At 38.8% G+C, this 24463-nt stretch overlaps 1 protein-coding gene across 5 annotated transcripts in view; it reads right to left on the reverse strand.

Annotated features, from left to right (window-relative positions):
* The window catches only part of LOC102277413 (disintegrin and metalloproteinase domain-containing protein 28), a 125755-nt gene that overhangs the window by 95581 nt on the left and 5711 nt on the right, over positions 1-24463 (reverse strand). For all 5 annotated transcript variants that reach the window (XM_070375526.1, XM_070375525.1, XM_070375528.1 and 2 more), the window contains exons 2-8: positions 21020-21123; positions 15322-15398; positions 13780-13858; positions 12178-12254; positions 10252-10441; positions 5572-5643; positions 4251-4322 (exon numbers count right to left, since the gene is read on the reverse strand). In XM_070375526.1, the coding sequence (XP_070231627.1) occupies positions 4251-4322; positions 5572-5643; positions 10252-10441; positions 12178-12254; positions 13780-13858; positions 15322-15398; positions 21020-21123 (671 nt within the window). The remainder of the gene's footprint in view (positions 1-4250; positions 4323-5571; positions 5644-10251; positions 10442-12177; positions 12255-13779; positions 13859-15321; positions 15399-21019; positions 21124-24463) is intronic.

Here is a 24463-nt window from a genome sequence, read left to right on the forward strand (position 1 = left end):
AGTGTTGGGCAAAGAGTACAAACTTCCAGTTATAAGATAAGTAAGTTCTGGGGATCTAATGTATGATATGGGGATTACAGTTAATGATATTGTATTCTATGCTTCAAAATTGCAAAAAGGGCAGATCTCTAAATGTTTTTATCATAAAAAAGAAAAAAAAAAACTGATGGAATCATGTGACATGATGGAGATGTTAGCCAACCTATCAGGTTAGCCAAACTAATCATTTTGCAATATATAAGTATACCAAATCAACATATTGAATGCCTTAAATCTGTCCAATATATGTCAAATGTATCTCAATAAAGCTGGGGAAAACCTCAGTTAAGACTTTCTCTTGGGGAAACTCCCTGCTAAGAAATTTGAGAAGACATTTTTTAAAAAAGAAAACAAGAAAAGTGTTGAGGTATGCAGTTATCATCAAAAGGGAAGTAAAAATCTAACCAGATTAAAATATTGCTTTGATTGTTTTCCAACTTTCTTATTTCTCTCTTCTTTTTTTTCACCCACCTGACAAAACTTCAGCCCTGGTTAAAACAAACTGTCCTTTCTGTTTCTCCTCCATCAAGCTCTGCTTTCAGACAGGGGAAAGCAAATGATGCTGACTGCTTTCACTCAGAAGACATGACTACTAACCTCAAGTGGTCTGAACCACCCTCCAGCAAACCTGCTGTATTTCCAAAATCCATTCACTCTCGCAGCCTTCTGCACATGCCTCTCTTTCTTAAACATTCTGGCACTTTCTTTCAAGTCCTGACTTTAAGCAGATTCATTGAAGATGCAACCAGAAGAGAATTTCCACAAGCTCCACCCGTCCACCCACACTGGTCTACACCTGTTCAAACAACCTGTACTTGCCCTTCTTCACTGCATGAATGACAGGTCAGTGACCCAAGGCCAGCTTCCTCACTTATGCACCGGACCTGCCATCTCACCCCGTATCAGAGATTCCTCTAGCAATTTTTCCGTCTTCTTTGCATTGTCAGTGTTTAGCCTTCTGCGCAATGATTCTCATCAGAATCAAAAGGATGCCTCATTGTGGCAGGGGAAATGTCTCTTTGTGATTTTTCCTCCTTTGAGTTATGCCTCATTTCTCTGCTCCCATTTATAGCAAAAACTTCCAGAAAAAAAAATCTGTATTTGCTGTTTCTAAGTTCACTTCTCTCATTGTTTCTAGACTCCCTAAAATCATGATTTTTACAGTCTGTTGCTTCATCCAGGAGACCAACAATTTCTCCTTTGTTAAATCCAATGGCCAGTCCCTGGTCCTCAGAAGCATCTCACATCATTGATTATGTCTTTCTTTGATAGATGTTTGTTTCAAGTAGTTTCCACAACCACAACTTTTCCTTTTCTTTCCTGTCTACTCCTTGGTCTCACCTCCACTCTCACCTCCTCCCCTCTTACTCTTCCTCAAAGAAGTATTTCAAGGATATATTTTTGTGTCCTTTTCCTGCTTACCTACACCCATTTCCCTGGTGATTTTACAAATATTTTCTGTAAAGGTCCAGATAGAAAATATTTTAGGCTTTGAGGCCACATGGTCTTGGTTGCAATTACTCACCACCTTTGGTATTATAGCAGGAAAGCAACCATAGACAATGTAAACAAATTGGCATGGCTATGATTGAATAAAACTTTATTTTATAAAGAGGCAACAGGCCACAGTTGGTCCACATGCCACAGTTTGCTGACCCATCTTATGCCACCTATGTGTGCTATACATATAGCTAATTCACACTATTGTAGAAACTAACACAGCATTGTAAAGCAATTAGAATCCAATTTAAAAATAAATAAATAATGACCAAGTTTAAAAAAAGGTATAGATTTATATCTCCACCCAGAACTTGCCCTGAACTCCAATCTTGTGTCTTCAGGATTTCCAACTAGAAGTCTTTGTGCAAAAAGATACCTCAAAGTTGATGTGTCCAAAATGGAAAGCCTAATCTCTTCTCTGAAAGGTTCCCATTGTCCCCCCACCATTGCTTCACATTCTTGAAGTTGCTCAGGTCAAAACCCTTGATGTCACCTGACTTCTCTCTTTTTTTATGCTTCTTATATCCCATCCACCTTCTAAACTCAAGTCACTCTATCCAGAGATCAGACCTTCTCAATAGGTCACCCATCACTGGTTTCTCTCAAGCCACCACCATCTCTTAGCCTGAACGAGGCCAGTTCCCCTACCTGGCCTCGTTTCTGCTCTTGCACTTCTTCAGTTTATCTTCAACAGAACAGCCAAAGTCATCTTTTAAGAACACAGATCTAAACATGTCACATCTCAGTTCAGCCTTTCTAATGTCTTCCTCACTCATTAAGAATAACAAAGTCCTAAATACCATCTGTGATCACTTATCTGTGGAATCTAAAATATAACATAAATGAACTTACTCATGAAACAGAAACAGACTCTCAGACATAGAGAACCAACTTGTAGTTGCCAATGGGGAGAGGGTGGCATGGGGGAATGGATTAGGAGTTTGAGATTAGCTGATACAAGCTATTATTTATAGGATGGATAAGCAACAAGGTCCTACTGTATAGCACAGGAAACTGTACTCAGTATAAACCGTACATACTTTGAAATGGCTTATCTTGTGATAAACCATAATGAAAAAGAATATAAAAAGAATGTACATAAATGTATAACTGAATCACTTTGCTGTACAGCAGAAATTAATACAACATTATAAATCAGCTATATTTTAATTAAAAAAAAAACAAAGTCCTTACAAAGGCTCACTAGGGCCTTCAAGTTTTGGCCACCACTACCTTTAGATGTCGTCTCCCTCTCTTGGCTCTGGCCTTCCACTTACTCCTCAAGCAAGGCAATCTGGGTTCTGCACTCAGGTCATTTGCTCTTCCTAGGGTTACATCTGTTTCTTTCCTACAAGTCTCTGCTCAAATATTACCCTATTAGAGATGACTTCCCTATTTAACACAGCACCCAAGATATCTCGCCTCAGGACTTCACTGGTGGTTCTCTGGTAAAGAAACCATCTTCCAATGCAGGGTGATTGGAGTTTGATCCCTGATCAGGGAACTAAGATCCCACATGCTGCAGGCAACTAAGCCCTCACACCATAACCGGAGGGCCCATATGTTGCAACTAGAGTAGTGTGCATGCCACGACGAAGAACCTGAGTGCTGCAACAAAGAATTAAAATAGCCAAAAAAGAAGAAGAAAAAAAAAAACCAATCCACAATGCATACATCTAAATCTTTCTCTTCCTTTCTCTTTTTCTCTCTTTTTAAAAAATGTTTTATTATTCTTTATAGCACATATCATCATCTTACACACTCTTTATTTGACTTGTTTGCCTCTTTGAACAAGAATGCTAACTTCCTGAAGGGAAGAATAATGCCTTGAAGAAAGAGATATTTGTCAGTTTTGTTCATCTTTTTATTTCCGTAATCTAGAAGAATACTTGCCACAAAGTAAGTGCTCAATAAACATGGCCACTTCTTGAGGTCTCCTAAGAGGAGTCAGCATACTCTTTGTGGTGAGAAAATGAGATATGACCTTGGTTACTGGGTCCACCTTCATTTCATTTCTATTGTTACAGTATTTGCAGGACCGCAGGTGACTCAGCCATTTCAACAAAGTAAGCTAACCATATGTTCAACTAACAAGGTTTGAATAGAAGGGATATAAAAATAATTTTAATGGAAATTAGATGATAAAATCATGTTTAAAGAACTGAATCAACAGTTGCACAATGAAAATAGGCTTGGAAATCTAACCAATCTAAGATTAAATCTTCTCTCTATTGTTTTCTAACTTTGTGACTTTAGGCAAGTTATTTTGTGTCTTAGAAGCTAATTCCTTAGCTATAAATTAGGTTTAATAATACATTAGGGTTGTTCAAGGTTTAAATGAGATAATGTATTGAAAGCTGCTATTGTACCAGAGTTTGGCTTATCTCATTGGTTGGTTAGTTGGTTTTTCCATTTGGTTTTCTATTGGCATTTGTATGTCACCATTTTCTTACTGGGCTTTAGAAAAAGAAAGACCAAAACAAAACCACCTTCTAAATCTTGATGGACCTGAGAATAATGTGGCAAGTAGGTGAGATACTTCTCTATCATGTAATATTAATATTCAATGAAGTAGCCAAAGTCATGGTCACCTTTCAAGAGACAGTCAGCCATATTCTTAGAAGTATTGGTTTTTCTTCCCTGTATCATGAAATGACCAATGACACCACCTAACAAATTGTTAAAACTACACTCAATAAAATATGCCATACCATGTTGATGTAATTGACCATCTCAAATACCGTCTTTCTTATTTCCTCTTGATCTTGATTGTGCCTTTTAAACTAAAAAACAGCACAGACAAAATATAGACATTGATAGAAATGAATGTAATTAGAAGATTAAAAATAGCAATTTCACTAATTTTATTTATTATAATTAATGATCAATTATAAAAGTTGACACTTATTAAAAACAAAGCACTTCCTTATTTCTCTAGCTAAATGAAAGCACTTAAGAAGATGTTTCATCCTATAAAGTACTAGCTCAGTGTAAAGATCTAAGGAACTATTCCTGAAGTATTTTCAGTTAAATACCATGGCTTCCTAAACTGTGTAGAACTAATGCAAGGAAGAGTCTATTCATTTAAAGAAATACGAGCAATAAATGAATCTAGTATAATAAGAAAAGTCAAAACTTTATATAATAAGTATATATATATGTATATATATATATAAAACATTATATAATAAGAGGTCAAAACTTTCTATAATAAGAGAGGTCAAAAATGTATTAACTTATTCATATTATCATAAGTTTTCCTTTGTGATCACATTTATGGAATTCAGGTTTAGAATAATCAATATATTAAAATGCATTCAAAACTGTAACCAAAGCTCCATGTGTTATGTAACTAAATGAAAAGTTCTTTACAGAGTTTTCTATCAGAGTCCTTGTCTTCTTTTCTTTGTGATGAACATTTTTCCAAGTTAAGAATCTAGCCCTTTATCAGTCACACATGCTACAAATGATTTTTCTCAGTTTGTGGTCCTAATTCTTTTATAGGCTGGTTAGCCAAAGGAATAGTTTTAACTTTCACTTTGGATTCTGGCTTTTAGGTCAGGCATCTGCAAACTAAGAACCTAATCTGGCCCATGACAAAGCTTTATTTCAAATTAAAAAAAAAAAAAAGATTAACAATGAATATTACCAAAAAATGCCTTTTTCAGAAAATTCTATTAGCTTTTTAAAAAATTTATCACTCCCTGATAAGCATAAACTTTAATTTACCAATGATTTAACTACTTAACATAAAACAAGTGACTAAAGAATTTAATTAGAAAATAAGTTTGGAGCTCTTGAGACAATAAGAAAGGAGCATTTTAGTGCAAAATGATCAGTTTATGCATATTATGTTAGGCACTCATTCCTTAAAAAGTAAAATATCAGCCTAAATGCATGTCAAATTTCTAAATTTATAAAAAAGAATAGTTCATATTAATTATTTTAAGAACATATCCACTATTTAATATCTTGCATAATAAACTTATGCAGCATAGCATTTTAAAAGATTCATTTATCTGATATAATTACCTCACCATGGTCCAGGACCAAATAATATTCTACATATTTCTTTTTTTCCCAAAACTTCTGGTCTTTGGATGTCTGTAAAAACCATAAAAAGGAAAATTATGAAGGCAATGTCTCTCTCTGCAAGAATCATTCTTAAATATGAAATGTGCAATCTAATAAGAGTTGGTTGGTATCTGGGAAGGAAGGAAGACAATACTACCATTTTGACTCTAACTAACCACCAGAATCATCTTACAGACAAGACTTAGAATGTCAGAGGTAGAAGAGACATTGGTGATATTCTAGTCTGCCCCCTTCGTTTTTACCAGAGTGTAAAGGATTGCATAAATAATTAATCAGTTCAGTTCAGTCACTCAGCCGTGTCCGACTCTGCGACCCCATGGACTGCAGCATGCTAGGCTTCCCTGATCATCACCAGCTCCCAGAGCTTGCTCAGACTCATGTCCATCAAGCCAGTGATGCCATCCAACCATCTCATCCTCTGTCATTCCCTTCTCCTCCTGCCTTAAAACTTTCCCAGCATCAGGGTCTTTGCAAATGAGTCAGTTCTTCCCATCAGGTGGCCAAAGTATTGGAGCTTCAACTACAGCATCAGTCCTTTCAATGAATATTCAGGACTGATTTCCTTGAGGATGGACTGGTTGGATCTCTGCAGTCCAAGGGACTCTCAAGAGTCTTCTCCAACATCACAGTTCAAAAGTATTAATTCTTCGGCACTCAGCTTTCTTTATAGTCCAACTCTCACATCTATACATGACTCTTGGAAAGACCATAGCTTTGACTAGATGGACTTTTGTTGGTAAAGTAATGTCTCTGCTTTTTAATATGCTGTCTAGGTTGGTTATAGCTTTTATTCCAAGGAGCAAAAGTCTTTTAATTTCATGGCTGCAATCACTACCTGCAGTGATTTTAAAGTCTGTCACTGTTTCCAATGTTTCACCATCTATTTGCCGTGAAGTGATGGGACCAGATGCCATGATCTTAGTTTTCCGAATGTTGAGTTTTAAGCCAACTTTTTCACTCTCTTCTTTCACTTTCATCAAGAGGCTCTTCTTTGCTTTCTGCCTTACAGGTGATGTCATCTTCATATCCGAGGGTATTGATATTTCTCCCGGCAATCTTGATTCCAGCTTGTGCTTCTTCCAGCCCAGCATTTCCCATGATGTACTCTGCATATAAGTTAAATAAGCAGGGTGACAACATACAGCCTTGACGTACTCCTTTTCCTATTTGGAACCAGTTTGTTGTTCCATGTCCAGTTCTAATTGTTGCTTCCTGAACTGCGTACAGATTTCTTAAGAGGCAGGTCAGGTGGTCTGGTATTCTTATCTGTTTAAGAACTTTCCACAGTTTATTGTGATCCACAAAGTCAAAGGCTTTGGCATAGTCAATAAAGCAGAAGTAGGTGTTTTTCTGGAACTCTCTTGCTTTTTCGATGATCCAGCGGATGTTGGCAATTTGATCTCTGGTTTCTCTGCCTTTTCTAAAACCAGCTTGAACATCTAGAAGTTCATGGTTCACATATTGCTGAAGCCTGGCTTGGAGAATTTTGAGCATTACTTGACTAGCACATGAGATAGGTGTAATTGTAGTATGAGCATTCTTTGGCATTGCCTTTCTTTGGGATTGGAATGAAAACTGACCTTTCCAGTCCTATGGCCACTGCTGAGTTTTCCAAATTTTCTGGCATATTGAGTGTAGCACTTTCACAGCATCATCTTTCAGGATTTGAAATAGCTCAACTGGAATTCCATCATCTCCACTAGCTTTGTTCATAGCGATGCTTCCTAAGGCCCACTTGACTTCCCATTCCAGAATGTTTGGCTCTGGGTTAGTGATCACACTATCGTGATTATCTGAGTCATGAAGATCTTTTTTGTATAGTTCTTCTGTTTTTTTTTGTGTGTGTGCCATCTCTTCTTAATATCTTCTGCTTCTGTTAGATCCATACCATTTCTGTCCTTTATTGTGCCCATCTTTGCATGAAATGTTCTTGTTCCTCTGCCTTTTCTAAAACCAGGCTTCCCTTTTGGCTTATCTGGTAAAGAATCCACTTGCAATGCAGTAGGGGGTTCATCCCTGGGTTAGGAAGATCCCCCAGAAAAAGGAAAGGCTACCCAGTCCAGTATTTTGACCTGGAATATTCCATGGACTCTATAGTCCATGGGGTCACAAAAAGTCAGACACAACTGAGCGATTTTTCACTTATCATTTATATACACACACACAACTAATTAATAGGAATGCTAAAAATAAAACCAAAGTCTTCAGATTTTTTGAACAGTGGAGTTTCTCCACTAGTCTACCATGAAATAGACATGTTAACTTCAGCATTCTCTTAGGGTCTGGTTTTTTTTGTTTGTTTGTTTCCTTGTATTCCTATCCTAATAAGTAGCCCCTCCTCTACTAAGGGTTCAAAGCCAAGAGTCACCATAGCACCTAGTCTGTCCTTTGCTTCTCAAACAGAGCTGCATCTCCTTTGCACATTCCAAGCTTCCCTCATTTCAGTTTCTTTCTCTCCACAAAACAAAGCAAAAATCATGTTTCACAGTAGATTTGTTACTGACCCGAGTTCTTGAACTGTGTGCGTGTGTGTGTGTGGTATGCAGTATGCAGTATCTTAATTCTCTGACCAGGGGATGAACCCATGTCTTGGGAGCAAGGAGTCTTAACCACTGACCACCAGGGAAATCCTTGAACTCTTTAATCAGTAGTAATTGATAAGAAGCTAGGTGAAAAACTCAGACAAGAGTTAGATGCATGAAGTAGGCAGTAAGTTGTCACAGTCTTGCCTCTTAAGGCCAAAGCTGGAGATATGCATTTGATGGTAATTAGTGCAAAGTTCCTATTTAAATAAGACATAGCACTGGATGAGATTATCCAGGAAGGATATGTAGATAAAGCAAAGAATGTGATGCAGGATTGAGCTACATGCTGCTGCTGCTGCTAAGTCACTTCAGTCGTGTCCGACTCTGCGCAACCCCATAGACGGCAGCCCACCAGGCTCCCCTATCCCTGGGATTCTCCAGGCAAGAACACTGGAGTGGGTTGCCAGTTCCTTCTCCAATGCATGAAAGTGAAAAGTGAAAGTGAAGTCGCTCAGTCGTGTCCGACTCCTGGCGACCCCATGTACTGCAGCCTACCAGGCTCCTCCATCCATAGGCTTTTCCAGGCAAGAGTACTGGAGTGGGGTGCCATTGCCTTCTCCTGAGCTACACGAGGCCTCAAATATTTAGTGGTCCAGCAGAGGTGGGCTAATAGTGAGAGGACCTGAGGAGGAGTACCAAAATGAAACAGTAAGATGTAATGAGAGTGAGGATATTTGCACGTGATTACCAAGGAATTGAGGCAGAAAGACTAGGGACCTGTATCAAGCTTAACCAGGAGATCAACATTCATGGAAGTTTATGGCTCAGAGTGATTCTTCTGGGCTCTTAGATATCATAGCACTGGTAGAACTTATTGCTCAGTACCCAGTCTCTCAGAAGTGTCCTTTTTGTGACCTCATGGACTGCAGCCCGACAGGCTCTTCTGTCGATGGGGTTTTTCAAGCAAGAATACTGCAGTGGGTTGCCATTTTCTTCTCCAGGGGATCTTCCCAACCCAGGGATCAAACTCGTGTCTCTTGCAATGGCAGGTGGATTCTTTACTGCTGAACCACCTGGTAAGCCTGGTAGAATTTAAATCCACAGAAAATTGAATCCAACAGAGATTCTGTTTTATTCAGACCTCTTCTGTCCAGGTATTATGGATTCTGAGAACATGTATAAGAGATGATTGGATGTGACATGCATCCTGAAGAAAATGAAGGTAAGGATGACAAAGTTTTTGTGTATCTATTTTATAGTTTCCATGCTGGCTTCATGGTGACTCAGAAGGTAAAGAATTACCTTCCAACCCAGGTTCATTCCCTGGGTTGGACTCATCCTCTGGTACTGACTACCCACTCCAGTATTTTCACCTGGAGAATTCCATGGACAGAAGAGCATGGCAGGCAACAGTGCATAAGGTCAAATAGAGTTGGACATAACTGAGCGACTAACACTAACACTTCCAACACAAACCACGTTCATTTTCTTGTGTGACCAGAAGCTGAATTCCAGGTATAACAGAATATTCTAAGTTGCAGATTCCATATTTATTTTGCTCACTGCCATATCCCCAAGACTTACAGCGGTAGTTTAAGAAAGATTTGTTGAATAAATTCATTTATGGAGACAACAAGATATTTTATCTCAAAACAATAATAATACTTTATCCCCTTGTTGTATGATGTAGCATTGTGAAAGTTGTCTGCTTCTAGGAGACCAGTATTATATCTATGCATCTTTTTAACCCTTGAACACAACATATTGTTAATAATAGTCATTGTGGTTGTGGTTTATTTACTAAGTCATGTCCAGCTCTTTGCAACCCTATGAACTGTAGCCCACAGGCTCTTCTGTCCATGGGATTTCCCAGGCAACAATACTGGAGTGGGTTGCCATTTCCTTCTCCAGATCCATATGTACTTATTAAATAAATCATCAATGTACAATGAGGTTTTAATGTCTCTGTAACCTACTAGTTTCAACAATGATTGTAAAGTTTCAGTCAATTGGATTTAATAGGACTGGAACCCAGAGCAACCAGGATGAGATATATAAGAACACTGAAAATAAAAAATAAAAGTAGGCATACAGCCAGACTGGTAGATGAGAGTGCCTTCAGATGAATTCCAGGTGCCCATATTGTGTCATTCATCCCACAGGAGCTCTTAGTCTTCTGTTCTTCAGGATCGTGCTTGAAGAGTGCATGTTCTTGTTCATCCTGGTTTGTGAGGCTTAAAGGTTCAATGAAGTACTTTTGATCTCCCTGACTGAAGTAACCCCTGAAAAACAGAAGAGTCTAAGCTTCTTAAAAATATTCCAGTTTTGAGTGTTAAAGACTTGTAGACTCTAAAAAGCGACTACCACCAAAGGATTCCAAACTCAGGGCAGTAGAATATAGTATAACATTACAGCTGAAGATACCCTTAGAGATCACCTAAACTTGTTTTCTCTATGAGGAAACCAGACCTGTTGGGGAGAAGTGACTACTGCAGTCAGACTGCTATGCTGGTGCTGTAGGGAAATTTTGTGACCCTCAGTCCAGTGGCCTTCCAATTCCCATGCATTGTCTGCTCTAGAGGTACGCTGACAATGAAAGAGACTTTGGAGTCTTATAGCAAGGGTTAAAATTCTGGGTCTATGACTTAAAGTCACATAACCTCAGTTTCTCCATCTACAAAATGGCAATAATAATATCTCCTGAACAGTATAGTTGCAAAGGCTGAAGGAGATAAGATGCAAAGCACACAATCAATGAATATTATCATTTTCTTCTCACTTCTATCTGCTGAAATCCTGAGTAGGATTCACTTAACCATTATCTAGGGAGCACCCATTATTCTCTAGACATTGGAGTAAGGGCAAAAGGTAAAAAGGAAAAGTCACGCTGTCTCATTTCATGGAGCTTATATTAAAATGAGGAAGATGGAAGTGAATCAAATGATCACACTGGATCTACAAATACACATAATTATATGATGTGTATGTAATATATACAATTACAACAGATAATTGCTAGGAAGGAAAAGCCCAAGAACATACAGTAGAAGGGAGACTGGACTGAGTGTACATGGAATTAGAAGAGTGGATATAGAGAGATAAGTTAGATGATTTCAATTTTATTTATTTTGTTGATTTGACTGTGCCAGGTCTTAGTTGTGGCATGTGGGATCTAGTTTACTGACCAAGGATCAAACCTGGGTGCCCTGCATTAGGAACAGGGATCTGAGCCACTGGGCCACCGGGGAAGTTCCACATAGGTGATTTATTGCAGTGGTCTGCATAAAGGTTCATGGCAGTTTGGACTAGGATGTGGCAGCAGAGAGAGACTATAGTGAATAATCTCAGGGAATATTTAGAACATATAATCAACAGGGTTCATTAAATGAATTGAAAATGTGTATTTGAAAGGCAAGAAGTCATCAAAGAACCTAGGTTTCCGGTTTAAGCAAGTGGTTGGTTGACTATAACATTCACTGAGATGGAAATCACTGGAAAAATACCACATTAGGGAGAAAATCATTTGTTGTATATTAAGATTGAGATTTCCTTGAAATCTCCAGATGTGGAGAGATATAGAGTTATGGAAAAGGAAATGAGATAATCGAGTCTGGGCATCAGAAGAGATATCTTATTGTAGACAGATACATGGCAAGTCATAAACATCCAGAAGGAAATGGATGTCATAGGAATGGATAGGACACACTAGAAAGAGTTTAGAGTGAAGAGAGAAGGTTTCATTCCCTAAAGGTTCTGACTCTAAAACTAGGACTTGATAACCTATATTTTGAAAACAAGCAGACAAACAAAAACAACTCTGCAAGCAATTTAGGGATGTAATTTATAAACTACTATCAAGAAAAGCCATGTTTCCTGCAAATTTCAAAAATTTTGAGCCGTTAGAATTCAAACTCAACTATAGTACAATTAATTATATTTGAGATTCTTTAGATTATTCACACATATCATCATCATCATCATCACAGGAATATACAAACCATCGTGAAGGCTTCCTTACCTTAGACCTCTACATGTGCTGATGCTAGCATCAGAAACTTTTTCATTAACGATGTGTCCTTGATAGTAACAGTTATCCTAGGAAAAAGGGAAAAGGGGGTTGACCAAGGACAAGTGTGAATGTATATTAGACCAGCAACTAAATTTGAGTTTGAAATCTTGAAATGGGATCAAAAATGTTTTCAAACCATTTTATGCTAAACAGCAATTAGAGCTGTAAAAAAAAAAATTTTAAACCAGCCTTCTGTGGATAAAATTTTCATCATTTAGTTGATGATCCCAAATGCCTAGGGGGCATTAACTATACCTTGTTGTAAATTTTATTGTTGCAGGAGAAGAATGCCAGGGATGAATAGAGTCTGGGAAAAGACCAACTCATAGATGTAAGTTTAAAACCTGAGTCCCTGAAATACCAGACAGTCATTCTTTCCCTGGATAATTGTTCATTAAATTTTCCTAACACCAACAAGCTCTTTCCAATGAATGGATTATTCAGATCATGTTGTTGTTTCTTGATTTATCCAAAGAGTGCCACCAGGCTAACTGGATTAATATTAATATAACAACTCTGTCTCCACTCGAAGCAAAATGCTCGACCTTAATGCTTTTTCACGTGGATGTCCTTCAGTCAAATTCACTTTTCTACTTTGGGACAGGCAGCGTGTTGGCCAACGTAAACCTCTGCGTTGCTATGGAAGAGAATTCTTGAAGACCTTTCTCAGAAAAGATGGCAAAGATAAAACACCCCTCGTACCTCTTCATCCTGTCTTCTCTGAATAAGAGTCCAAAGTGGAAATTATTTAGGGAATTCGACAATTCTACAATTCTAATGTTGAGGATATAGGGTTGAGTTTGAGAGACTACATGACACTGAGAGGCGATTGGCGCTAAGTGAAAACACCAGATGCACATAATTCTGTATATTTCTAATGAAAACAAGAAGCTCCTTCTGCCTACTCTCCTATAAGGAGTGCATGAAAGCCGGAAAGGGTTACCAAGGTGGTCAAGGAATGGGTATGTTCTTGTCAAACGGTAAAAATGTTGGAGGATCTGTTAAGAATTACTACTGCTTCTGTTTTGTAAGTTCATTTGAATCATTGTTATTTAGATTTCACAAAGTGCTATCATATGATATGTATCTTTGTCTGCCTTACTTCACTTTGTATGATAATCTCTAGGTCCATCCATATCCTGCATTAACATAATTTCATTCTTTTAATGGTTGAGTAATATTCCATTATATATATGTAACACATCTTATACATACTACTATATATATAATAATAATCAACTATAGCACAGGGAACTCTACTTAATAATCTGTAACCATCTATATTTGAAAAGACTCTGGAAAACAACAGATACATGTATATGTACGACTGAATCACTTCTGTTATACACCTGAAAGTTGCTGTACAACTTTACAATGTTCTAAATCAACTCCACTCCAATAAAAAAAAATTAAAAAATAATGAATTATTACAGCTGAAAAAAACAACATTGCTATAACACCATTTCACTTTCACTAATTGGCAAAGACACTGCCTCTGGGTATGTGGGTCACACCCCCAATTAACAGTGAACCTAGGATACTCTGTTTTACCATGATCTGTGGGCTCGTGGTGACTGCCTTTCCACTGGAATTATAATATGTTTCTGTGTAGCCTGGAGCAAGGAGATTCCTGGGGGAGAAAAAGAAATGTCATGTTTACTCATGCTAACTGCGAAGTCTAGTGATTCAACAGAGATTTTCCTGGATGTGGTGAGCTTTTCCTCCTAGTCTCCCAAAACGAATCCAACATGGAAGAGGTGCTTAAACTGGAGGGAGTGAGAAAGGCAGGGAAATTCCTGAGTAGTGTGCAACAATGTCTGTTTCCTCATCAAACTTTGCATGCTTGTCAGAGGAGCGATTAGAGGAAGAAATAGAACTGAAATGGGCAAGGTTGATAAAAATGACTGAAAAGAGCAAGGCATGCCCCACCCCCAGCTTCAGATGACTGCCTTTTGCACCCAGTCCTTGTCAGTTACCAGTAACAGTTAACAATTGCAGCAGTGGAAAGTGTATTGAAAATTGACTTGCACTTGGCAGTTAGGGACCTTTCAGCATTTTCACTGAGCTTCTTAAAATTCTTTCAATGACTCACCAGCAAATAGGAGTCTGAATATTTTTTTTAAAGAGGCAGGGCAAGGAGAAAAGGGAGTAACTAATATGTATTAGATGCTGTCTCTATCCTGGCCGCTGGAATAGATATATTATGTGTAACATTTAATCATTTCAACAGTCGAACAAGATAAATATTATCTTCCTTATATTTCAGATGAGATTAAATAGTGACAAAGAATGTATCCAGGTCTGCTTGAATTCAAAGCCTGTACAATTTCCTTTGCTTCAAACTATTTTCATACTCTAGTCAGTTGTGACTTTTTGTAAAAGGTAATAGTCTATTTGAGGTGGGGAAAGCATCTTGTTGTTCCTATATTGAACAGTTTAGGGATTAAAAAACCTTGAAGGAGTAGAACGAGGGAAAACTACTTTGGAAATAGTATAGACATAGGATGATCAAGATCTGGATGGGAGCTGAGGCAGTGAAGTTTGAAAAGCAATGTTGAATTTAGATGAACTGACTGAAGGAATCAGAGACAATGGAGTGTTTGAGAACATGGAAGGTTGGTGGATGTGGGTAGAAAGCAAATTGGTGTTGCAATTAGGGGACCCCAATTTTGATTTTACCACTGACTTGAATTTTGGCTCTAGAATTTAACACATATATGTCTTTTTTCTAATAAAAATAGTTGCGAAATGTTTTGATAGCTAATCTTTCAGTGTTAAAATAATAAAATGCAATAATGCATGGGAAGATTTAAAACTCTATGCTATTTCATAGAAATTACTAAAATATATGTCTGCTTGCATTGTGTTTTATGACTCCAACTATCAGAACACTAGTCAACTGTGGTTTTACTCAATGTGTCTCTACTACTTCAGTAGGAACAAATATTCAAGGAACCCATTGGGTCAATTGAGAGTAAAAGCCGAATATCCAAGATTTCCAAGAGCCCCTAAGTAGTAACAGACTCAGTTAGCACACTTTCGATATGTTAACTGGTTGTTGGTGAGGATAACATTAGAAGTAAAGGCACTTACTTGTTTTTTTTCAAGTAAAGCACTGCGATTTTTCCATTAACCGTCATTTCATACTTCAATTCAGTTTCAAAATTTTCCTGCAAAAATACACAAACATTTATTGGTAATTAAAAACATACATACACATATTCATTTGGCTATGTTCATCACTGGAAACAATGCCTGCTTTCTTTCTCCAGTAATTGCTGTAATCCCAAATGTCTACTTCTGTCATTTTTAACAAATCAAACGACTGCCAACTGAATAGACAAATTATCTGAGATCTTTATGCCAAGCCATCTATCCATCCATCCAGTTGCTCATTCTACAAAGACTGAGTGCCGGTTACATGCCAGACACCGTTTAATTCTGGAAATGGGCTTCGAAGCAGGGAAAAACGGTACCTACTATCAGAAAACTTATAGCCTTGTGAAAAAGACACAATAAAAGTGAGTTGCCTGTGATAAGAGGCATAAATATGGAAGCAGGGTAGGATGTCTGATATCTTAAGGGCAGGAAAGGCTTTCCTGAGGAAATAAGGAAAGCTAAGATATGAATTGAACAGGTGATGCAGCATGGGGAAGTGGTTTGAGAAGAAAAACTAGTATGCACACAGACCCAAAGACCTGCAAGCCTCTCACTAACATCTTTTTTTGATAGTGCTGTGTCTTTGTTGCTGGGCACACTTTCTCTAGTTGTGGTTAGTGGGGGCTACTCTTCATTGCTGTGCACAAGATTCTCATCGGGGTGATTTCTCTTGTTGAGGAGCATGGGCTCCGTGGCACCCAGGCTTCAGTAGTTGCAGCCCAAGGGCTCTGGAGAATGGGATCAGTAGTGGTGGTGCACGTGGCATGCGGAACCATCCCAACCAGGGATAGAACCCCTATCTCCTGCATTGGTAGGCAGATTCTTATTACCGTACCACCAAGGAAGTCCTCACTAATGTGGTCTCTAGGTCTTCTCAAGGCTAAGTGGAGGGCAGAATATGGGGAAAATAACACAAATTTGTACCTGAAGGCAGGAAGAGGTCATTGGGAAGAAAATACAGTCTCAGGTGTTCAGAAAGAGAAGACAATGTCACTTCTAGTACACTGTGTAGAAAAGAACTATTTTAAGTTTAGATTTATATATACAGGAGGAGACAGGTCTCTATCGAAGGATTTAAAGCAGGATTATAAGCCATGGTGGCACATAATATCTACCAATTCTCTGGGAAGTGCCAGGACATTGTTATTATTAAAGAGATCCAATATGGCAGACCAAATGCAATGGAGCACCACTTATGAGCTGAGTGCTGTTTCCACTGCTGTGTTGCATTTAAGGTCAAGCTTTCCTGTCTCCTCCCTGTCCTGAGAAAGGGAATAGGACCTGAGCTCATCGAAGGACAACAGAAAGTTAGAGCCATCTAGACCTCCCTGGTGGTGAAGTGGATAAGAATCCACCTGCCAATGCAGGGGACGCGGGTTCGATCCCTGCCCTGAGAAGATTCCATATGCCGCAGCTGCAACTATGCCTGTGAGTCACAGCTACTGAGCCCATGATGTCACAACTACTGAAGCTCACAAGCCTTATAGCCCATGCTCTACAACAAGAGAAGCTACTGCAATGAGAAGCCTGTGCACTGCAACAAAGACCATGCACAGCCAAAATAATAATAATAAATAAAATAAAAGTTTTTTTACAAAAAGAAAGAGCCATCCATTCAAAATATTGTACAGGGATTTGCCATCTCCAAGGTCAGTTATTTCAGCCCAAATTTCCTTTAAGTGATCAGCTTTTGAAGGCTCATCTGGTGTTAAAAATCCAGGACTATAAATATCCTACACTGTGGGTCTAAATGTGGGGAAGATGTTGTAATTGAGTTCATTTTCATGAATAACAGGAGCTGCAAAAAGCCTGAAGGTTGAAAACAAATGTCATGGGGAATTATTGTCACAACTTTTTGTTCAGGTTTAAGAAAGGCCAGATAGAATGAAAATATCAGGAGAATACTAGATTTGACCTTCCATACAGAAGAGCCTTCCCAATATCTATTTTCTGTCATGAAGGTTTGTGGTGGATAGTGAGCTAAAATATTGGGTTGACCAAAATGTTTGTTTGGGTTTTTCTGATATAAACCCAAAAGAACTTTTTGGTTAACCCAATATTAGTTGGAGGTTATTTCAGAAAAGATAATTGTGGAATGGAAGTTTTAGCTGATATTAGCATAAAGGGTATGGATGAAAGGAAACAGCAAAGAAGAAAACCAGAGACTATGAGAAAGAGGGCTTCCCTGGTGGTTCAGTGGTAAAGAATCACCTGCCAATGCAGAAGACACAGTAGACAAGGGTTTGATCCCTGGGTCAGGAAGATCCCCTAGAGAAGGATATGGCACCCACTCCATTTTCTTGCCTGGAAAATCCCACGGACAGAGGAGCCTGATGGGCTACCAACCACGGGGTGGCAAAAAGTCAGACATGACTGAGTGACTGAGCACTGTAGAGTGAGGACTGGGTAACCTTACAGCTGCACTTCTCAAGTAGAAGTTCATGGTGAAGGACAATGCCTGCTAGTAAGAAGTGTGTCTTATTTCTCATCTATCTAGGCTTTGAATTAGGGGTTGGGAGAGGAAATTGGCACCTTGATTTGGAGAGATTCTACTAGAAAGAAATGACTTGGAGCCCACTGAGTAAGATTAGCTGGGCACAGGGATATATAAATAAAATTTCCCTCTAGGAAACACCATGGGTAAGGACTACTGGGTGGATTGGGAAGGTCATAGTTCTGGATGCTTCTGGGATGGAAGCAGAACCAGATAATGGCAAGCGATCACACCAAGGAAACCGCAGAAGTCCAGGGAGTTTCTTAATTCTAATGGCACAATTGTGATCATAACATATGGTAATCTAAGCTCTAGAAACCCTGTTGGACCAAGGTAAGGTCTGAAATTGTTTGCACTATAGGGAGGCACTGTGGTGCTGGGCTTCCCCGTGTGGCTCAGTTTGTAAAGAATCCACCTGCAATACGGGAGACCTGAGTTCAATCCCAGTAGGGAAGATCCCCTGGGGGAGGGCATGGCAACCCACTCCAGTACCCTTGCCTGAAGAATCCCCATGGACAGAAGAGCCTGGCAGGCTAAAGGCCATGGGGTCACAAAGAGTCAGACACGACTGAGTGACTAAGCACGGCACACATTGTGGTGCCAGATATTCTACTTTGTGTCATAGGCTGACAGCAAGATGGTTTTGGCCTCTAAGGAAGTGTGTGATCTGAAGGCAGAATTCTAGGAAGAATAGTGATCAACTTTAGAATGTAAGTTTCAACATCAGGGACCTTGACTAAGTATTTGCTGAATATGCATCTATGCAGGTATATAGGAAATGTATTCCACTTATACTCATTCATTCATCTATTTGTTTACTTTTTTATTTGCTCACTTATCCCACAAAAGCTTATTCACGCCTCTTTATGCCATGTATGTAACATACAATCAAGAATACAATCATGAATAAAATCTTTCAAATTCTACCTTGGCTATTAGTGCCTCCTCCAGAAAAGTTTTCAAAGGATTACTTCATTCCAGCTCAAATCTTAAGTGACTTGGACAAGTGTGATGAAGTCAGAGAGATGGGGCCATGTTCTTGGCACACCTGACAGGTAATGCTTGTGCCTTACTGCTCTGGTCCAGCAGGGGGCACAGTTGTATAAGTACAAGAGTCCTCTATCTTGCCTTAAGTGAGCTCAGTTGATCTGACTCTTTGCAAAGCCACAGACCGTAGCCCATGAGGCCCCTCTGTCTGTGATACTTTCCTGGCAAGAATACTGTAATTGGGTTGCCATCTCCTCCTCCAGGGGATTTTTTTGACACGGGGATTAAGCCCACATCTCCTGTGTCTCCTGCACTGCAGGCAGATTGCCTTGAGAAATGATCAATTCAGATTGAGATCTATGTAGGTCCCCTAGGTCAGGCATTAGAAATTCTCAAAGTTTCAAGTAATTGCTAATTAATTATTTGCACAAGGAAGACCAAAAGTTTCAATACAGAAATCACCAAGATCATTTCCAAGAACTTGGTTTCCACCTCAAAATACTCAGTAAGAAAGGTAGCTGGCATTTTTAAGATACTGCCAGAGAGCTTTTGAAGAAAGTAATATTGACACAGAAGCCAATACATATGGGTCCTATATAAATTTAGCAGAAACATTTTGTTGAGAGACTATTATTTTGGGAAAGAGAGTCTTCTCTGACTTTAGTTGTTATACATGTGTTTGTGTCAGAAAGAATAACCTGTGAGGAACTTTGTCCAGTTGGGGAATATGAACTTCCAGTGAGTTTCATCTTACAGAGAGTGAGTGAGTGAGTGAGTGAAGTTGCTCAGTCGTGTCCGACTCTTTGCGATCCCATGGACTGTAGCCTACTAGGCTCCTCTGTCCATGGGATTTTCCAGGCAATAGTACTGGAGTGGATTGCCATTTCCTTCTCCAGGGGATCTTCCGACCCAGGGATCGAACCTGGCTCTCCCGCATTGTAGACAGACGCTTTACCGTCTGAGCCACGAAGGAAGTCTTCCAGTGAGTTTCATCTTACAGTAGGTAGATGTAAAAGTTATTTCCATCTCATATATTTGTATTTTCCTGGCTCTCAGCAAAAGAATTGCAGGTGTAGGTAATTAGAAAGTTGCTGTGGAGTGAATCATCATGTTTCAGCTTCCGTCTTTTGACTGAGAATGTGTGTTTTGTCAAGTGGTAAGAATTCTACGAACTTTAATAACCACTTCTTTTGAAAAAAGCAGGGTAAATTTTGTGTTTAATTACAGTAATTAATCCTAATTTGCTACACATCTATGCATGCATTCACCCACAATATTTTATTTTTTTACTTCAATTTTAGTGTTCACAGTTTTGTTTGTATGTGGAGCCTGGCAGGGATCCATGGGGTCGCAAGAGTTGGACACGACTTACTGACTAAACCACCATCACCATATATCTAAAGATGATGATAGATAGATGGAGATAAAAAATACTGTATAAAATTCTTTAAAAGTAACAGAATGAATTATTAATTGCCATAAGTAATTAAAGTTTGCTCTCTATGTGACCTTGGATAGTTTGTTTCAACTGTCAGAATTTTAGCATCAAAATAAAGCTAATAATAGGATGTTGGGTTATCATGAAGATTAAAAAAAATAATATTGGTCAAAAACATACACAAATGTGTATATGTCTATCTACAAAAAATGTATATACTTATATATGAAATATATTTATATGTATATATGAACGTGAAAGTGAAGTCATTCAGTCATGTCCGACTCTTTGTGACCCCATGGACTGTAGTCTACCAGGTTTCTGAGTCCATGGGATTTTCCAGGCAAGAGAACTGGAGTGGGTTGCCATTTCCTTCTAAAGGGGGTCTTCCTGACCCAGAGATTGAACCCGGGTATCCCGCATTGCAAGTAGATGCTTTACCCTCTGAGCAACCAGGGAAGTGTGTATATCCATATCTGACTGTTTGCAACCCCATGGACTAAAGCCCACCAAGCTCTTCTGTCCATGGAATTTGCCAGGCAAAAATACTAGAGCGGGTGCCATTTCCTCCTCCAGGGATCTTCCCAACCCAGGGCTAGAACCAGAGTCTCCTGCATTGGCAGGTGGATTCTTTACCTCTGAAACACCAGGGAAGCCCATATATGTGTGTGCGCATATATATTCAAAATTCTTTATTAAATAAAAAGTTGTACCTGTTGACCTGGATCCTTGACCTCTCTTTTATGTCGTGGATGAAGTCTTTTGGGATAAACCACTTCATAGTTTTGTACTCCTGGAAGCTCTTTTATAGAATTTACTGAGAAAAAAAAGAGTTGGAGAAGATTCAGCTAAGTAGAACTAACATAGGCTACTAGGTAATGGCCTTCCTGATGGCATTGCTAATGAATGATGCCACAGGCAGGGGCTTTAACTGAGTTATATGAGAGAGTTATACAGGTGCCAACCTCAGAAACAACCAACAAAAGCAGAAACCCGCTCTTTCTCTCATATCTTTAACCTATATCTTCAGAAATTTTTTCCACTGAAAGTTTACCAGAGCTTCTCAGCTTGGTGAATATATTTCTTTGGAATGTCCCCACTTCTCTTTGCCTCTAGGATCCCCTAGAGGAATGAAGCCAACAGTACAGACAAAACCAGGACAGGAGAGAATGAATCAAACTAATCATCCAGAAAGCTAATCAGTGTCAGAATGATCAAATTGAAGCACTCTGAAACTACACAGTGTTATAAAAATTAAATAATGAATGGATGCCACTTCAGATTCAAGTATATTTCTGTTGGGTTTTTCAACAGCAATATTTTTCACTAGGGAAAGAAACTGAATCAGTAGGAAAAGTCTCCAGTACCAGCTCCATAGATTGGGCTCACTTTTGCAGTACAAACAAACCTTCATGTTTTTGCATACAAATACCAAAAAAGCAGAGTAATATATTATTTATATCACGTTCAAAAAAGAGGTTCACAGAATGGGGTGATAGAAGTCAGATGAGTGTCACCTTGGGAGGGAATAAGTGACTGAGGGGGGCTTGAGGCAGGCTTCCAGGACAAGGTCAATCTCCCATCTTGGTTTGGGCAGGGAATATACATGCATGTTCACTTTGGAGAAATTAATGGGGCTTTAGATTTGTGTAGTTTACTTCATACATGTCATACTTCAGCAAAAAATTTACAGAGACAGCTACACTGAGATGGGCATATCTCGGTGTTTGTCAGCAATTCCAACGTTGGGCAATGTACTCGGTTGCTGAGGCTGTGAAGAAAGGTGTTCTCCAGGCATTGCTGGCGGGGATACTACGTCACGACCTCACGGAGTACAATTTGGTGCTGTTACAGCTTGAGTTGCATCCTCTCAGAATTCATATGTTGAAGCCCTAGTCTCCAGTACCGCAGAACTTACTGTTTCAGAAATGGAACCTTTAAATGGGCAATTAAGCTAACGTGTGGCCATTAGAGTGCATCCAAATCTAACCTGAGTGGTGTCCTTGAAAGAAGAGGAAGTAGGACACACACATGTGGATACACAGAGGAGAGCCCATGAGGACACAGTTGGAAGGCAGCCATCTGGAAGTTAAGGGGAGAGACCTCCGGAGATGCCGAACCTGTAGAAACTGATCCTGGACTTTCAGCCTCCAGACTGTGAGAAAATAAACTTCTTTTGTTTAAACCAAAAAAAAAAAAAAAAGGAAATTGGAGAAGCAGACAATTAGAACACTAGCACTGGTCAGGAAGGAAAATTTTTGAGCCTGCAGTTATGTTGAAAGAGAATTGGAAAGCTTCAATTTTCTATCTGCATCTTGAGATCTCATATCAATGTTGCTTCTAGAAGTTTTCTTTTTTTTTTTTTTTTTTTAGAGAAATTCAGATTTCCCAAAGCTAACACAAAATTTTCTATTTTCTTTTTTATTTGCCCACATGGTTCAGCATAGAATGTAGGTACAGGGAAATCAAGGTATACAACTTGGTTTGAAACTTCTGGCCAACCCAGAAGTTAGGTCCTAACTGTGACTTCGAAGGCTTTAAATGACTAGAGGGTATTCTTAGCTTATTAAAATAGGTAAACCTAGGGCCTTCCTGGTGATCCAGTGGTTAAGAATCAGCCTGCCAATGCAGGAGACAAGGGAACTAAGACCACACGTGTTGGAAAAAAAACCCAAGGCAGCCAGAAATTTAAAAATTATAATAATAAAAATAAATAAATAAAAATAGGCAAACCTAAATGCTATGATAATACAAATTTATGTGACTGTGGCTGATCTTATAGCAAAGAAAACAGTATTTTTCATTAATCAACTTGCATGAGTGTACACCTATCCCAATGGTGCTCCAGAGAAGAAAAGTGTTTATTTTTTCAAAGTTTCTTCAGAAACTAAAGTAGAAACTTTCCAAAATTGCCTAGTGATGTTGATTTTGTTTTATCATTTTAGGGTGTTTTTCATTCATCTGACCATTCTTAGAGCCATTTGCATTTAACTCTGAAGGATAGGAAAAATGATTAAATTGGCAAAGAGCTCATTGGGTTCAAAATGGAGTGCTTAAGTAATGAAATGGCTTTTCTTTCACCAACTCAAGATTTACCCTTAAAAACATTCCCAAAACACTTAAAACTATGACATCAACACTTACCTTAACTTTGGATTTAGTTTGGGTTTTTTAATTGTTCAGAAAAAGTGGTCAAATTAAATGATCTCTAAGGACAGTTCAAGCAGTCTGGGCATCTTTTATTTTTATTTAGTTAATTTTTGGTAAAGGAAAATAATAGCATTAGTTTTAAAAGTTCATAACTGAAGTTCAAAATCTTAGAGGAATATTAAAGCAGTCATTTTCTTTCCATCTAGTGAAAATTGTCATTGTTGCTGTTGTGCAATCCCTCAGTCGCTAAGTTGTATCCAACTTTTTGTGACCCCATGGACTGCATAACACCAGGCTTCCTTGCTCTTCGTCACCTCCCAGAGCTTGCTCAAGTTCATATCCATTGAGTCAGTGATGCCATCCAACCATCTTGTCCTCTGTTGTCCCCTTCTCCTCCTGCCTTCAATCTTTCCCAGCATCAGGGTCATTTCTAATGAGTTGGCTCTTCACATCAGGTGGCCAAAGTACTGACCACTTCAGCATCAGTCCTTCCAATGAATATTCAGGACTTATTTCCTTTAGGACTGATCTCCTTGAAGGTTTGATTTCCTTGCAGTCCAAGGGACTCTCGAGAGTCTTCTCCAACACCACAGTTCAAAAGCATCAATTCTCTGGCAATCATCCTTCTTTATGGTCCAGTTTTCACATCCATACATGACTACTGGAAAAACCATAGCTTTTACTATATGGACCTTTGTCAGCAAAGTAATGTCTCTGCTTTTTAATATGTTTGTTCCTTGGAAGAAAATCTATGACAAATCTAGGCAGCTTATTAAAAATCACAGACATTACTCTATCCAGAAATTAACTGATGGTAGCAACACAATTCGGAGAAGGCAATGGCACCCCACTCCAGTACTCTTGCCTGGAAAATCCCATGGATGGAGGAGCCTGGTGGGCTGCAGTCCATAGGGTCACTAAGAGTCAGACATGACTGAGCGACTTCACTTTCACTTTTCACTTTCCTGCATTGGAGAAGGAAATGGCAACCCACTCCAGTGTTCTTG

Source organism: Bos mutus, chromosome 8 (assembly GCF_027580195.1).
Source record: "Bos mutus isolate GX-2022 chromosome 8, NWIPB_WYAK_1.1, whole genome shotgun sequence".
In the NCBI taxonomy this organism is placed as follows: domain Eukaryota; kingdom Metazoa; phylum Chordata; class Mammalia; order Artiodactyla; family Bovidae; genus Bos; species Bos mutus.